This window comes from Chenopodium quinoa, unplaced genomic scaffold, assembly GCF_001683475.1.
Source record: "Chenopodium quinoa cultivar QQ74 unplaced genomic scaffold, ASM168347v1, whole genome shotgun sequence".
In the NCBI taxonomy this organism is placed as follows: domain Eukaryota; kingdom Viridiplantae; phylum Streptophyta; class Magnoliopsida; order Caryophyllales; family Amaranthaceae; genus Chenopodium; species Chenopodium quinoa.
This window is the reverse complement of record NW_018742204.1, coordinates 16,410,165-16,428,439: the sequence shown is the minus strand read 5'-3', so window position 1 is coordinate 16,428,439 and position 18,275 is coordinate 16,410,165. Positions and strand designations below refer to the sequence as shown.

At 35.6% G+C, this 18,275-nt stretch overlaps 1 protein-coding gene across 1 annotated transcript; it reads left to right on the top strand.

The window, feature by feature from the left end:
* The first annotated feature begins 3,295 nt into the window (after positions 1–3,295).
* LOC110734869 lies at positions 3,296–5,505 on the top strand. Its single transcript, XM_021915019.1, has 4 exons — positions 3,296–4,384; positions 4,517–4,965; positions 5,108–5,217; positions 5,309–5,505. The coding sequence occupies exons 1-4, from the start codon at positions 3,296–3,298 to the stop codon at positions 5,503–5,505; spliced, it is 1,845 nt and encodes a 614-aa protein (XP_021770711.1).
* Positions 5,506–18,275: the final 12,770 nt, after the last annotated feature.

Here is an 18,275-nt window from a genome sequence, read left to right as displayed (position 1 = left end):
TTTACCAACAAACTGGAGAAAAAGATGATTACTTTATTGATAAGCCTTAACACCCATATAAACCCTAACGAAAAACAAACAGCTAAAAACTAAAAAAAACTAACGACTCCACCATACACTTCGTCGTAGAGAGACGGTTAGACGGGCGAACATCTACACTACGGCCCTATTCTTTTGAGCTTTTGGGCATAATAGAGCAAAGGGTAGCAGAGCATAGCATATTTCAGCACAGCAAAGTAGAGCAAAGCGGGCATTCCAACATTGCAGAGCAGGGCAGGGCAGAGCTTCCAACACTATAGAGCAGAGCACAGCAGAGCTTCCAAGTTCCAACATTGCAAAGCAGAGTAGGCAAGGCAAAGCAGAGCAAAATCAGCTCAAAAGAACATGGCCTAAATTGCAAAGATATATAAAAACTAGAGAAAAGGTCAAAAATACTCTAATTTCTGAACAAATTAGACTAAATCCAATCTAAATGACCAAAAAATTATAAAATCCAAGAAGAGAGGAAAGAAGAGGGGTTGGTCCAACAGTTAACATCAATGGAAATTAGTTATATGAAAGACTTCAAATATACACATCAATTGAACTAGAACAAAAGATGAGTACTTTAACGTTCAAATATTGGGATAAACTACTCGGGAGCTAATCGAGTAGACACCTATAATACTTGGGAACTTTTATTTTTAATTTTTTTGATTTGATTTAATCTGGACTTACTTATATGGTTTGATCGATTGGATTCGAACTTATCAATATCTATTTGATCTAAAATAAGGTGAACAAACACATGGGGGTTATCTTTCGACCTTTCCTCTCTCCATGTCCAAAAGGCTATGCCCACTATTCTAATCAGTATTAATTTATGAGAGTTTTTTATGGACATATTTACCGAGTGATTTTCATAAAAATTGTTAAAAAGAAACTAAAATTCCATGATTTTGCTACATTTTATCAAAATTTCCTACATACCGTCCACCTCACCTAAATATACATCCTACTACTAAACAATATTAGTTTTTTTTAACTAAACAGTACGAAATCGCTATTTAAGGGCTTTTTTCATCATTTTTTGCTTTTATTTTCTAATTTTTTTTAAAACAAAAAACCAAAACAACAAGAAAAAGGTGTTTCCATTTATCTATTGTCAATTTTCAAAATTATCATGATTTAAATAAGTTTGACCAACTTTTGATTCATTATATGACTATATTATATGGTTTTACAAAACAAAAACCAAAAAATAGTAAACCAAAGCAATACCAAACGGACCCTAAAATCCTAAATTAGCATATTTCCATCTATTGTATGCCCACTAAATACAGACAATCTTCTCTTCCTCCCAAAAAAAAAATGATTAGACAATCACCGCTAATATTAAAAAGAAAAAGGCTAACTTGCACCATTAGACATTACTACGTTAGGACTTGGGACTTTAGGAGTACATTACTATTGCCTTGGACGCTCGCCCACAAGATCTTATATAAAACAAAATTTGGGAATTAAATAAATTCTATTCATATTAAATTAAATACTCCCTTTAAAAAAAATGTTTTTCCTATTTTCTTTTTTGTTCTCAATGCAATATTATACTTCAAGTTGCATTACATATCATATGTGTCCAAGGATAGAAAGACCCTGGGAATTAACACCACAAAAACCATCAAACCTCAAAGGGGCTAACTTTCTTACAGCAGTATCTACATCAACTAACGATTCCATAATAAACATAATATTTATAAAGAGGGAGCGGACAAGAGACACCAAATTAGCGGAGGTTTGGTTGTGTTTTGGTTTTCTCCGCTTAGGGTAGTTCCTCTTTTAGTCTCTTCTAATTTAATTTTGTGTGAAATATGTACTCCAACTACTAATGAAATAAAGCATATCATGTTTGTGTACGGATCACCTCATCCTTCGGGACGAGCTGTTGTTTGGGAGGAGATTTCTCAAATTTTGCAAATTTATACAGATATTCTACTTATTGGTGATTTTAATCAAGTAGAATATTTTTCGGATAAGGTAGGGGGTTCTGCACACATAGATGGGTTAAATGCTTTTCAGGAATGGAAAATAGAAAATAATCTTTTGGATGTTCCCTTTTTCGGTCCTTCCTATACTTGGACTAATGGTTGTTCTTCTGAAGATGCAACGTTCGAGCGCTTGGATAAAGCCTATGCTTCACAAAAATGGATGATTGATCATCCGAACGCCTTTTTGCTCCACCAATCCATACTTTTCTCAGATCGTGCGGTCATTGTTTATCATGAGAATTCCCCTCCTGTTTCTAAACGTCCATACCGCATAGATAATTGGTGTTTACAGTCGAAGGATGTTTTTAGAATTATTGATGTTATCTGGGCTATGATGCTTCCAGGTTCTCCGATGTTTGTTGTCTCGAGGAAATTAGAGCAAGTACGTTCGAAATTACTTTCGTGGTGTGTTAATAATAAAAAATCATGGGGTATCAATTGGAAAGAACTTCATGCTTCTCTAGATCCTTTGGCACAAAATTTGGATTCAAGTCTTCATCGTCATCTCTTCATCTCTACCCGCGAGGAAAAAATTGCTCAGTCCTATACCACTTACCTATATTGGAAACAAAGGGCGAAGGTCAAATGGGATAAGTTTGGTGAATCTCATTCTCACTTACTTTTTTCTTATGCTCAGGCTCGGAAAAGAAAAAAATTTGGTTCATGGTCTTAAGGATTCAAATGGGTTTTGGGTTCATGATCAACAGGGTATTAGTATTATGATTCAAAATTATTATTCTCAGTTGTTCTGTTCCCCTCAGCAACAAGTTTTTCCTTCGGATTTTGATTGGAACGATTTAAACTTACCACAAATTTCAGATATGGAGTGTTTTAATCTTTTGCAGCCTGTTTCTGCAGAAGAAATTAAAGCTGCTATGTTTCAGATTGATGAGTCGAAGACTCCGGGTCCAGATGGCTTTTCTTCTGCTTTCTTTCGTTCGCATTGGTCTACTGTGGGTCAATCGGTTATAGATGCAGTGCAATATTTTTTCTATCATGTCCATATGCTTAGAGAATGGAATAGGACCTTCATCACTCTTATTCCTAAGGTGGATCATCCGGAGTTCGTCTCTCAATTTCGTCCAATTGGTCTTTGCAATGTTCTATATAAATGTATAGCAAAGTGTATTTCGGTTCAGCTACGGAATATTCTCCCTCAATTAGTCTCAGACTTTCAAAATGCCTTTGTTCCAGGTCTGCTCATGTCTGATAATTGTCTTGTTGCGCATGAAATTCTCTCCTATATGGATAGGTTGTGAGGTCGTACTATGGGAGCGGCGTTGAAAGTAGATATGAATAAAGCCTATGATAGGATCAGTTGGGATTTTCTGTGGCAAGTTCTCAAGGCCTTTGGTTTTCCCCCGAGTTGGATTCACATAATTCAGCAGTGCGTTTCTACAGTTTCTTATCAGGTTTTGGTTAATGGTAATCCCACGAAAGTTTTTCGTCCGATTAGGGGTTTGCGGCAGGGTGATCCTTTATCTTCATATTTATTTGTTCTGTGTATGGAGGTGTTTTCAGCTATGATTCGTAAAGCAGAATCCGATCGTCTGTTTCGGGGTATTAAGGTTTGCAGGCGTTCTCCTTCGGTCTCGCATTTGTTTTTTGCGGATGATGCCCTTATCTTTTTCCAGCCTTCCCCTGTTACCTGTTTAGAGGTTAATAAAGTGCTTCACAATTTTTGTGATATTTCTGGACAGATGATCAATCTTCAAAATTCCTTCATTCGTTTTAGTTCTAATGTTCCGGATGATTATCGGGATTACTTAGCTGCTTCTATGCATGTGCGGGTGGAATCTTCTATTGGCTCTTATCTGGGTCTTCCGGTTGATATTAGCAGACACAAATGTAAAGCTTTTCAGCCTTTAATAGATAAAGTTGTTAATCGGTTGAGTGGTCTCACTTCCCTTCATCTATCGTCTGCTGCTAAATTGGTCATTATCAATTCTGTGCTTGTGACTTCCTTCAATCATATTTTGTCTGTGTTTAAGATTCCTTCTACAGTTATAGACAAAATCAACAATCTTCTGCTTAGGTTTTGGTGGAAATCTTCTTCCCACTCCAGAGGTATTGTTATGGCTTCCTCTTCTCTCCTTTATAGGCCTAAGGGTCTTGGGGGTCTTGGTCTTCGTCATCTGGGTTTTTTCAACTCTGCGATGTTGGCAAAGCAGGCCTGGGGGGTCATGCATAATCCTCAAATTCTTATTTCTCGTATTTTCCAAGCGCGGTACCCTTCTATCTTGGATCGTCATTCCCATTCTAGTCTCTCTCGCCCTTCTTGGGCGGGTAATAGTTTGATGCATGGGTTCCGCTCTCTTCAGTCTGGCCTTACTTGGAAAATTGGCAATGGTTCCAAGGTTCGAATTTTTTAGGATTCTTGGGTTCCGGATTCTGTAGTGTCCCCTAAGAATTCTCTTGTTGGAACAGTTCACCCGATTCTGGTGTCCTCTCTTATCAATTCAAGCTCTAACACTTGGGATTCTTCTCAGATTCATAGATTGTTTGATTCCTTTACTGCGGCTAAAATTCTGAGTTTGGAGCGACCGGCTCAGTTAATGGATGATTTCGTCTACTGGATATTTACTAGGGATGGGAATTTCTCTACCAAGTCCGCCTATGCTGCTTTTATTCAGGGCTCGTTCCCTGTAACTTCTGATGGGGATTCGATCCCGTCCTCGTGGTGGAAAAAATTCTGGGCCTTTCCCATTTTACCTAAGTGGAAGATGTTTTTTTGGAAGTTGTTACATGGGGTCACTCCTGTGGAAGCCTTATTATGTACCAAAGGTATTCCTGTTGATCCTTTGTGTGCTTTTTGTCATACTTCTCAGGAGACGATTGATCATTTATTTTTACACTGTCCGTTTACTCGTCGCCTTTGGAGTTGTGGTCCTTTGGGTATTCTCCTTCCTCCGGAGGATTTCTCCTCGTTTATCCATTGGTTTTCCACTTGATTACTCACTCTTTGGCTCATGGAGATTGGAGTACTCTGGACTTTATTTTAGCCTTTACCTGGGCTATTTGGTCCTGTAGGAATGGTGTTCGATTTCAGGGATTAGTTCCTAATCCCTTTGTGTATTCAGGATTGCTCATGAGTGGAAGTCTCGAAGTTCTTCGGTTAGAGATTTGGATGTTGGGGTTATTTCTCCTCCTCTTGGGTTTCATCATCGACCACTGTTGGTTATTCTTCGAGGTTCTTTTACCTGTTGTTGATTTACTCTTTGACGGGGCTTGGGAGTCTACGGATTGCAGAGCTGGTATGGGTTGGTGTTTTTATTAGGCAGGATCTCTTCAGTGTCTTGGGGGTGGAGCACAGGCATGTTTTGCTCTTTCGGCCATTCAAGCAGAGTTGTTTGTCTGTCTTCTAGCTTTGAGGATGGCGCAAAATCGTGGTTTTGCTCAACTTCGAATTCATACTGACTGTTTGGGTGTCCTTTTTAGTCTTCGGGATCACTGCTCAAAGGACATCTTTGCTAGTTAGATTTTTCAGCAGATTGAGGGTACCATACCTCTCTTTTCAGCCTGTTCTATTCAGAAGGCTTCCAGGGACTTTATTAGGCCTGCTCATGAGTTAGCTGTTTCAGCTAGGAATCGTCATTCTCTTTTTCTTTCTTTCTAGTTCTTTGTTTGTTTTTGTGTTGATCTTTGTCAAAAAAAAAGAATAGAAAAGACATTAAAGTATAAAAATCTATTTGCATCATTATCTTTCAAATTTTCAAAATGGATAAACAAAAGAAAATGGGGGAGTAATTAAACAAGAACACTTATACATAGTAATAATTAAATATACTCGTAATATATAAGACTATTGGATAGAAAATTTATGTAGGGAGAACCCCTAACTTAGTTTTAAAATTTTTGTTAGAGCCAAGAAAACAACATATGATGTGAGTAATTATTCGGGAAACTCATGAGTTTAACAACTAATGTTGTAATTCTCTGTTATTGAAAGTTCTATTTAGTTATAGTAAACTCTTGTTTCTAAGAAAATCTGAAAATAATGAGCGGGTGTAAGAAAAATAGGGATGAAAATATTGTAGGGTAAGGAGGGTAAGGGATAGAATAGCGAATTAAACTTTTTGAAACGGCCTTACACTAAGACTGAGTTGATCTATCATGAACGATGAGGTAATTGAAATTTTACAACCTAAATGGGTACTTGGTAAACTTCTGGTGCACGGCGATGATAGTGTAACATGTTTAATAAAGCAAATGTTTCTACTATCGTGCAATGCATAAAATTATGTATGTAATTGCGGAGAGCCCAAAAAACGACCATCAAGAAGCTAAGGAACCAGATGATTAGTGCCAGCCATCCTAGAGATTTATCTAGCATATATAAGAGTATGCTATTTGCTAGAGCTCCCAATAGACAAGTAATATGGTTTGATATTGAAAGGTACTTATAGCATCTAGGTTCATGACTAATTAACATTGCTAAAACATAAAAAATCAGAACAATTATGAAAGAGTACACTATTATTGGGTGTTCCTCAAAGATATTGGTGACTTCTCCTTGATATTTCACTTGTAGAAGCATGCCTAGCACTTGTATGAGAAATGCAAATGCTCCTGCAGTCCATGTTAGTCGGGTTGGACAATTGTTTTCCTCACTACAATAACAAAAAGGAATTAAAATAGGCAAGTTAGAGTGGAGTCATAAACACATAATACATTGGATCAAATCTCATGTTTATTGCTATGGTTTTCAGCTTATTCTTTAATAATAAAAAAAAGGGCACATTTTTTGAGATAGTAACTTTAACTAAAATATTTATAGGAAAGGTTAGTTTAAGTTTTTTTTGACGAGTAGTTTAAGTTGTCAAAGTTATAATTACTATGATTTGTGGAGATAATATATTGGGTTTAAGAAAAATGGAGGAAGTATCTGAATTATGAATTCATTATTTGTACATACTTCGTATTTAAGTTTTTTTTTTCTCTTTTTTTTTCTCTGAAACATACGTACTCCGTAGTATTTACTTAAATTTCCTGATGTAAAGTATAAATATTTTTGGAAAATTTTTATTTTTTTTATTTTTCTTTTTGGTGAATTGTATAAAAATTTATTATCTTTGTTAATATTATAATATCACACTAAAGTTACTCATGACATTAATGATGACTTTTTTGTTTTTTTCTATCTTTTATTTATAGTTACTTAGGGCCTGTTCATATTTACTTATTTTCAGTTCAGTTCAGTTCAGTTCAGCTACAATCAGTTCAGTTCAGTTCAGCTCAGCTCCAATCAGTTCAGTTCAGTTCAGTTCAGCTCTTAATTTCCCCCTCTCATAAAATATTCATTTCAGCTTAGTTTAGTTTAGTTCAGTTCAGCTCAGTTCAGTAAATATAAACAGGCCCTTAGTTAGGTATTTTTATCATAAACTTCGTATATAGGAAGACTCTCGTCAAAACCCCTTCTATAGAGAGAAATATTTATGTGACAACACTCTCAATTTTTAAATTTTAATTCTAATGCACTAAATTGTTATTGAGTTGTTCTAAATTAAATTAGATGGTCTAAATTAGTACTCAAATGTTCTAAACCTTAAATTAGTTAAATTTGGTATTGTAAATTTTGAATAACTTGTTCATAAATTTAAACTTATATGTTCTAAATTTTAAAATATGTGTTCTAATAATTTTAGACATATCTTCTAGATTTGAAAGCATATGTTCAAATTTTTACTCATATGTTAAAAAATCTTACTCATATATTCTATATTTTAGATTAGTTCTCATATAAGTAGGAGTTCTCACATATATGGGTCTATTCTCACAGGATCCCACTGCACTAGCACCAGCCCAACCCCTTGGAAATCGTGTAAAAGAAAATAGGACAAACAAAAGAAAAAGATGGAGAACTCCGTATCAATTTTTTATAATTTATATATATTGGTAATTAAAGGTATTACTAGTTACAGCTTTCTTTGGCAGGTGGGTGCTAATTAAGCGAGTCAATCACGAGCTGAGGGATCAAAAACTTTTTATATGTACACAACTCGTGCTCGTTAAAGTTTTGAATCTAGTCAAATAGCTCACGATTTACTCGTTTAAATTTTGGTCCTTCTAAAATTATAGGTCATTATTATTATTTTTTTGTTCACTTTATATAGTTTATTTATTTATTATTAAAGATTTACTCTTTCTTTCGAGCGTAGATTATATGTTAATAAAAATATATTATTAAGTTGCTCACGAGCTTATCGAGTCAAGTTACAGCTTGCTCAAGTCATGCTCGTTAATTTCTCGAGTCAAGTCAAATTCGAGTCGAGCCAACTTGAGAGTCGAGTGTTGAACAAATTTTAACCGAGTCGAGTTCGAGTTGTTCGCAAATTGCTCAACTTGATTACCACTTTTAGACAGTTATTAGATAAGTCAGATACAAGTGTACAACCTATGATACAATCCCGCATTCCCTCATTAGTCCATTACCCCCACACAATTTTCATACCCTCCCTGCCACTACGGCACTACCTAACAAAATTGGAAGTTTAGGAGAGTGCAACTAGGTGCATAGCTGCTATTTATTTAGTATGCATATAGGAGGACTAATTGGAATATTAATTTAATTTTTATGATTTATTATTGCCTAGAGTGGTATTTTTAATGTACTATTATAGTTACCGTGGTATTTTCTATATACTGTTACACTTGTATTTTATATTACTTGACTATAGGTTGTTTTAGTAGTACTATTTATAGCGTTGGACTGTCACAATTCTCCTTTATTTTACCCACACTAATATCTCTATTTTGAGTTTTTGACTAAGGAATATTGTCCTTGTTTCACTCTATTGAGCTGTGAAAAGGAGAGATTTTGCAAAAAAAAAAAAAATACCATGCCCAAACCTGTTAATTCGAGCCAAATTAAGTACGACATATGAAATTTTGAGATGTCTAAAACTCCAAAAAAAAAAAGAAAAAGAAAATTGGGTATGCCCAAAGTTTGGGACTTTGGGCCCTAAACATCACCCAAATCTGATATTTTTTTTGGGCTAAACTTGTTTTCACCAAGTCCAATGTTTTAAAACTACAACAATTTAACAAAATCAAATGAATATATTATTTTATTATATTTATTAAATATTTTTCATTTCTATAGATATTGAAAATTTCATGAGACAAACAAAAAGAAATGAAAAAAGTACTATTTTGTAAAGTACAAATTCTTACAAGTCTTGTACTTAGCAACTAGTGTGCGATTTGAGGTTTGAAAATTGTGGTGCGGATTTTGAAAATGCCAAATCACGCGAGCTCTAAAAAATTTAGACCAACCACACCGCAAATCGCAGTTTGATGTGGTTGCAGTTTGCAGTTTTAATACAATATTTTTATTAAATAAGTATAAAATAATTTTAAAAAATAATTTTAAAAAATAACTAATTAAAAAAATAACTTAAAAAAATATGAGCTAATCGTTTACTATGTTAACTAACTAAAGGTTAAAAAAAAGAGTTTAGTATTTGAATTATAAATTAATAATCTCAAAATAAAATATAGTTTTGTTTTAAATTTGTTTCAAAACATAGATTATTTTGAGATTATAAATTAATAATCTCAAAATATATGAACGGTAACAAGTTTGATGTGGCTTGGTTAGAAGTGCGGTTTGAAAAAATACAAATCGCGCCGCGAACACCCTGTTGGTTACTCGATCATTGTTATAAAATTACTCATTCAGATGTACGAGTAGGGATTACCTTGTTCTTTTTACAAGCGGCCACTTGGTGTGACCAACCGCACACAAAACACACTTTTAGTAAGAATAATTTAAATTATGCAAAGCTAAGGCAAAGAGAATATAGCCTAATTGCCTAAGTGTAGGCAAATAGAATATAGCCTAACTGCCTAGGGCCTGTTTTGATTAACTGAATTGATTGGAACTAAATTGAACTGATTGGAACTGAAGTCAAGTGAATGTTTTATGAGAGAAGGAAATTAGGAACTAAACTGATTGGAGTTAAGCTGAACTGAACTAAACTAAAATGAAAATAAGTTGAAGAGAATAGGCCCCAAGTGTGTGTATTTGTTAATTTCTCTCATAAAAAATTATAGTATTTGCTATTTTTGGTATGAATGGATTATAAGTTGGTAAACCCCAAATTTACCTACAAGGGGTTTTTCTTTTTTATTTTTATTTTTTTTAATCTTACATAAAAAAATAAAATAAAGTTATTAAAAAAGTATAAGTACATGCATAGGTAACTAATCACATTGTTTTTCTATCTCATCAAGTAAGCTTAACCCAAAAAAAGTTAAAAAACTAATGAAACACGGAGGGAGTCCTCCTTACCTAGTTAATTCTAGATGAAGTTAATAAGTACGAGGGAAATTTAGCTAATATCGGAGATTAACATTTCAATTTATCTCCTTTCACAACTTTATACATTGATTTATGTGCCACTCTATTATTTTACTCTTATCATTTAAGAAATAAAAGAAAAATGATTGAGTTGTGATAGGAGACATACGAGTATTTACATATTTATCTCAGAGAAAATTGAACTTAGCCAATAAGTACTTCATCCATATTTAATTATCTATTTCAATTTTTCATGCACGGAATATTATTAGGAGAATAACAAGTACTTTTTTTTTATAAGTGGGGAGGAAGATGGTAAATCCTCACCCCTTAAAAAGTTTCACTATGTCCCTTATGAACAGTGCTCAAGCATGGGAATCACATGTGTGAGAGCATGTGCATTTCACATGCATGAAACTTTTTTTTTTTTTTCAAATTTCAAGAAAATCACATGTTTTTACATCTTCCCTTCTCTTTCTTTCTTTGATGATTTATGTAACCTTGTTTTTTACCTTGGAATTAGCCACTTTGTTTGTTTTACTCTTTTCTTCTCTTCCTTGATCTGACAAATACGACTTGCATTGCCAACAAATGATCTTCACCTTTTGAATTCTAATATAGCAATTTCACATCTTTTCCAATTACCCAATGGTCTGATCTAAAAATTCAAGAGCAACATACGAAGAACAACATTGATCGGTTGCTTGTCATTGAAAGAAAATGTCGTAGCATCTTAATCTTGTCGTTGAAAGAAAATGCTTGGGGAGAGGGTAAATAAAAAAGAAATAGAAAAAAGAGGTCATGAAATCTTGTCGTTGAAGCTCGCCTCTTGTCTTGTGTTGTTTCCTTTATCATCACTCGCTCTTCTTGTTAACTGGAGGCATAGGAATCTTGTTATTATCAATCAAATGTTGGATAGCCTCCTTTAGCTTCGAACAGCTCTCAGTAGTATGAACCCTACCTTGATGGTACTTGCAGCGTTCGTCTGGATTCCAACTAGGCAATCTCTTTTTAGGTGCGAGATCTTGAATAGGTCCGATGGGAGTAATGAGTCCTTTGGCATGGAGTCGATCGAAGGCAGTATCGTAGCTCATCCCAATGGGGGTGAAGTCTTTCCTTAGTTTCTTCTTAGGTCCTTGGTTATCAATGGCTAAAACTTCACTGAGATCAAAGGTACTAACATTGTTACCAGAGTGGGCGTTTTCGGAAGAAGAAGGATTGTCGTTCTTCTTTCCTTTCCACCCACCGTGGTTACTATTGTTAGTAGCTTTTTGCTTTGCGAGGTCATCTTCGATTTCAATTCCGTTGTCATAAACGGCCTTGAAAGTATTCAAATTGTGTTGATATTTTAAATGCTTCGAATACTTCTCTTGGAGATTCTTGATAAACATCCTCACGGATTCTTTTTCAGTGGGGACCTCAATCATCTTGGCGGAAGTTTCCCCCACTTATTAAAGAAAGAAGTAAAGCCTTCATTCTCTTTTTGTCTTAGCATCTCAAGTTGTCTATTATTGGTTTCAACTTGAATATTGCACTTGTATCTATCAATGAAAACGTTTACTATCGATTCCCAGGTAGAGGTTTTCTCTTTGTCAAGGGAGAAGTACCACTGTTGGCAAACGGTTTCAAGAGATAGTGAGAACAGAGAGGGGAAAACCTTCTTATTGATACTCTTAATACTCATTATGGTTTCGAAAGCTCTTAAATGGAAGTAAGGGTTATCTGTTGCCTTGAATTTAGGAATGTCAGTGGCGTTGAACTTATGCGGAAGAAGTTCCTTGTCCAGCGAGACCCCTTGTGAACTCATGCCCTGAAATTTGTAGTCACTAGATAGGTTGCTCAAGCTTTCTTGCATGAGGTTCATTTGTTGTTGCTTCACGGGATCATCGATCTTGAGTGTGAGTAGTTCAGTGTCTCAGTCACGGTAACCAATTGGTTCCTAAGCTCATTGACTTCCTCTTGAGTTGCCATTATCTTCTTAGCCTTCCTCTTTTGACGAATCGGTTTATCAAAAAGTAAGACTTGAACAAAGAGATTATCCTTGATTAATCGCCCTTCTCTCCTCGACCAAGTACTGTGGAAAAGGAATTTGGGGATATTCATTGTTAATTATTTGACTCAAACTCTATTCAACATGCAATGGATGGAGGAAATGAAGAAAGATGGGAATAGAATGTGAAAAAAGATTTAGATGGAGGGATATGAAGAATTAGGAGTAGAATGTACCCCCCAACTCAAATGACGGAAAAAACCGACTCATGCATGAACCTAAAACATGGTCATGGTGATAGGTGTATTCAAAGTGTGTGCTAAGACTAGTGAGTGTAGGTGGTACATTAAGACTCGTGTCATGACCAAGTGGCTAGACTATGTGACTAGACTCAATTAATGGCTCAACAAGGTGTTATTAATAGCGAAAATTAATCGAATTAAATAGCAAACTAGTTAATTAGACATTAGATGATGACTCGACCAATAATCGGAACTGTCGGCAAAACGACAGAACTGGCATCACACTGTGTAGCTTGGCGCCAGACGACAAAGCTGTCGCCAGGCGTCACACTCCACAGGGTGGCGCTGTAGCTCAGATTTTGGCGCCAATACTGGAGCTTCAATCTGGGACTGTTTTCGGTGTTATTAATCAAAAGGGGAATGCCTAAAGTCGTACTAGGTCAATTCTGATTAAAATAATAGACTTCATTGAATCAAATTAATTAATTAATTAGGAAAAGTTCTTTAAGTCATTAATTTATTTATTCTCAACACAAGTCAAACAAACAGTTAAGAGAAACATAGAATATATGCACAATTAGTCAAGTAGGCACAATATCATGCAATGAGTTTGCAACCTAACCATGACTCTAGTTCTCTAAAGTTCGGGATATGGTTTAGTCAATAGAAGGTCCATGGTTAATTGTCCGGATGCACCGCGCGGAAGCCTAACCGTGAAGGGTTGGCGCGAGTGGATGGGACACCGCGAGTTTTAGAAAAAACTCGCTTCCATGGTTTGGTGAATTCAACATCTCGGATGTACCCTTTGTTGCACAAAGCTTTCAATCAGGTAGATGGAGCATGAATTCCCAGAGGGTTATGTCCATATGTAGAACACACATGGGTTTCAGAAAAGTGAGAAAAAATTCAATCAGGAAGTAGGATCGAGCAAACAATACGAAAAACTGGTCGAAATTGGAACGCATATTTCTGGCTCGGTATTGGGGGAAATTGGCGCCAGCAAACAGAGACTGGCGCTAGGATTTAGCTGTAGCGCCTGGAGCCAATGCTGGCGTCTGGCGCTACAGTTAAATGCCTGGCGCCAATGCTCTGGTCATTGGCGCTACTTCCCACATGCCTCTGCAGCTTTCTGTGCTCGATAAAATTTTCCAGTTTCGCGCGGTGTTATTTCGGTCCTAGTTGTGAAAGATATTTCTCAAATTTCCTACGTGTAAAATCCTATGTTTTTAACTCATTACGGATGGTCTTTCCAATGAGATCTTTTTTATGCATATGACAATAATGTTAATCAAAATTACGCACATCAAAATACTTAGAACGTTTCGAGTCTCATCCACTCATTCTAAATCATTGCCGAAACAAATTCAGGAATTAAAATAGAAATCCTCCCCAGTGGAATCGCCAAAAACTGTAGGGAATATATTTCAAGCGTTAATCCCCTTGCTTGAACCCCACTGTGATCATACACTTAAGTACGGTGGCATCCAAAAGGGAAGAAGATAGAGCAAAAGAGTCGCCAACAAGTTTTAGGAACTTGTAAACCGTTCACAGGGTAAAGGTTACACCCCTTAACGATTTAAGAGATCGTCAACTCCATAAGGTCTTAAACCAAATAAGGGTTCGGGGATGAAGGTACAAATCCAACCTAAAAGAGATTGAACCTGCCCTCATAATAGGCCTCTACTTTATTCAGATCGTATTCATGTGCGCTTTCTAATTAACATACAATCAATAGGTTTACCCTAAACCTGTTTATCTACGTTGGTTGAATATTAATGCACAAATAAATCTATTATTGGCGATCACTTGAATTATAATCAAATTAACCCTAACAAGATTATTAATATCTTATTAAGCGTGATTACAAATACAAATTCCCTTTAAACATGCATAAAAGATGTGATCAAGCAATAACAATAAACATCAAGCAACATGATAACAATCATAAATAAATATCATAATAATAAAGATAATCATAAATAATAATTAAAATAATAATCATAATAATATTCATAATCATGTTAAAGCATAATAATAACAAGATCCTAGGCATGATACTATCAAGATTAATAACAAACCCTAGCATGTCACTAAGCAATAAAAATCAAATCTTTAACCCTAACATGATACTAACAATCATAAATATTAGGAAGAACATAGGAAGCATCATAGCAATCATATTTAATATTAAAGTTACCCTAAACATGATACTAAGAATATCATAATAACAATTTAAACATGATTTCTACATCATAATATCAATAAATCATTAAAGTACTTACTTTGATGCCTCGTACCTCTTTCTAATAACAAAATACACACGTTAGTAACTTCAAGGAAAATATAAACAAACAATCAAATTAAATAATTGAAAGAGAGATTTGGGACCAAACCCTCAGAAATGAAACCTTTCACGTCTAGGGCGAAGGCAACTTCGAATATGGCTAGGTGTATCTAAGTCTTGCGAATGCGGAATTTTGTATGTAAAAAGCAAGTTTATAAAAGAGAAAGAAAAAGAGAGATGGATGATTAAGGAAATCTTGATGAGAATTAGCGAATGATTAAAGAGAATGAAAGAGAATTGAAAACTGGTTGTAGGTGAATGAAAACGGAGTTTTTAATACGTTATTTATAGAGAAAATCAGCCAAAAAGATAAAATATCAAAACAGAGCATTGGCGCACCTAAAACAGAGCTGGCGCCAGGCGCCAACACTAGCGCCAGGCGCCAATGCCTGGCGTCAGGCGCTAGTCCTGTTTATGACGCGTTTTCTAAAATCAGATAAATTTTGCCGTACAGGAGGATAAAATCATATCTTTTCCTAAAATATGTTCTTTGATTTTAATTTAAACTCTAAAAAGTCAACAAAAGTCAATTTATCAATGCTAATTGAATTAGGAATGAAAAGAACCTTCTAGAAGAATCTAGAAGACTAAAACCCCTCCTAATTGCATTAGGAATGATAAATCATATTAGGCCCTCCCCTAGATCATTGGGCCGCATATAAGGCTCAAACCGGGCCCAGTTTAGTAAATTGGCCATAACTTCCTCAATATTCATCGGAGTTGGGCTTATAATATATCGTTGGAAAGCTCTTGTCAAGCCCCATCCAACTACACTACTATTGGACCCATATCATGGACCAACCAAACTGGATTGGCTATTTTCTTAAAATAAGTTTTCAAAAACAGAGAGAAGCGAAAAGAAATTAAAAATATCCGCAACACTAGACTTTCCACACTTTCACTTCATTCAATTATGATTCGACGCAAAAGGTACTCATCACCGGGTTTGGTTTTGGGGAGACACAAATGGGTGTCTACACAAATATACGTAAGGTATAAAGTGAACCAATAATAATTCTTCTTAAAGGGCTAGCCATATTGCGCGCGTAAGAATCCTTAGTCACTAATAAACTTGAAATGCAAACTAGGGGTATTATGGTAATTTTACTTATGAAATTAGGAAAACTTTGTAATGTTCACCATTTTCTTCACTCTTTTCTTCCTCCATTCTCCGTTCCCAGAACCCAAAAAATCGCTTCCTTCCTCCACCCGATCCACTGCACACACTAACGCCACCACCGCCTATGTTAGTTAAAATGTTGTCGCGAATGAAAGGCTATTCCCTAAGGGGTTGATATTACCCTAATTTACACTCTTTTCTAGTAGGTTGTCTTTTTGTTTCGCCGCGAAGCATACGTTGTTGAGGAAGAAGAAGAGAAACACATTTATGGGTTTGGTCAACAAAAGGTGAAGAGATGGCGGTGGCTATAATGGGTTTTGAGTTTTGGTGGACCAGATGGTCGCTATGGTGGTGGAAGATCAGAGAAGATGGCTTGATTTATTTTTTTAAAAAAATAAAAATAAAAGGAATTGTAAAAAAAAAATAAGACTAATTAATAGCAAATTGTTAATCAGCTTGATTGACTGAGGTAGGCTCAAAAACTTATGTGTGACCTAGACGGGAGACGTTGCTCCGAGTGTTACAATAAACGATTTGTCTTGTATGCGGCTGGCAGCTGGCCACACCATGTGGCTAGTTATAAAAGATCAAAATAACCTTTATAACACTAACCGAGTAACTCATGTAGCACTGACCAAGTCGCCCCTATAACTAAGGGTGTGCATAATTGGACCTGAACCAAAATTAGACAGGGTAACCGGACCAGATTGACCCAAATGATTGATTACAGTCCAACCTCAGTCCCTAAACATAAGTGCTTTCGGGTTTTCGGTCTTGCTGGGTATAAACCGGAATAATCCGATACTCTCTGGAAACCCAGTTATTTTTTTAAAACTATGTATAAGTATATATTTAACCCTAATTTTATAAGTTGCCTAGCCGTCTCACCAAGTCACCATCATTCTTTATCTTTCAATATCTCGCTCACTTTTTTCACTTACTTTCAATCTCTTTCTCACTCACTTTTGAAGTCCTAACCTTCCACCCACCATAACGGAGAAAGGGCCCAGCAAGGATGTAGCAACCACCACATCGGACACGAGCAGACACTGGAAAATGGAATGAGCGTGAGCGTTGTCGGAGAACCCCAACTTGCACGACTCCACTTGTTGGTTGTTGCGACTCTGACCGGCGACTCCGCCGGCCGGCCTACTTCCTTCCAGCAAAGCTTACAACGACCTACTATCCACCAATCTCAATTCTCGTCCTACCAGCCACAAAACTCGTACCTCAGATCTTGCTAACGAGCGTCCCAAGGCGTTAGATAAAGAATTATTATATTGGTTGAAATAGTATTAAGTTAAAAATGCATGACAAAATCACGCGTTGTTCGGTGTAATTAATATTAGTTTTATTCTAATATTTCCACTTTTAATTCTCTAATCTGATGCGCCGGGGGCACTCATTTGCTTTTTGACTTTTATTTGATATACTATGTAATTACTTTAATTTTGAATGTAATCTTACTGCATTTGTTAAATATCATGTTAACTTTAAAATTTTCATTTTAATTTTTAATACATCTAACAATTCTTTTATAAAATGCTGAAATTATAAGATTTGAAATATTGGAATAATTCAAATTGGTGGATGAAAATAAAGGTGGGTTTAATGACAAATTGGAGCAATGTAGGCAAAGTTTGGAATCTAGAGGGTTTAATCTAAATGGAATAAAACTGAATATTTGGGCTTCAAAGAAGGAGCACGTTAAAAAGATGGACGTTACGGAGATGCACATGCTAAGGTGGATGTGCGGGAATGCTCTAAGAGATAGAATCAGAACTGAGGTTATTGGCAAGAAAGTAGGCGTGGTAGGCATTGCTGATAAATTAAGGGAAAATCGTCTACATTGGTTTAGGCATGTAATGCGGAAACCCGATGGTGCACCGGTACAAAGAGTGGAAGAGTGGGACCATAGAGGGGATAAATGACAAAAAAGAAGACCAAAAATGACTTGGTTGGAAGGAGTTAGGAAGGATATGAAGTATATGGATTTGCATGAGGATAAGACATTAGATTGTAAGGGGTGGAGAAGGAAGTTTTTGTCGATGACTACATGGAATAATCATTTTTGGTTCATCATGTAGCTGATCCCACTTATATTTTGATTGATTGACTGATTGAAATAATATTGAGATTTCCATTATTGGTTTTAAAAGCATGTTTGCTAATAAATTGAGTTTACTTATCTTGCACTTGAATGTACTTGACATATTTTGCTTATCCATATTATCTATTTGTTTTGGTTCG

Excerpts from the sequence above, each read along its gene's own strand:
- LOC110734869 (XM_021915019.1), top strand. The coding sequence starts at position 3,296 with ATGGGAGCGGCGTTGAAAGTAGATATGAATAAAGCCTATGATAGGATC. Across the intron at positions 4,385-4,516 it reads AAATTGGCAATGGTTCCAAG|ATTCATAGATTGTTTGATTC; the intron begins GTTCGAATTTTT and ends GATTCTTCTCAG. Across the intron at positions 4,966-5,107 it reads TTCTCCTCGTTTATCCATTG|GATTGCTCATGAGTGGAAGT; the intron begins GTTTTCCACTTG and ends TTGTGTATTCAG.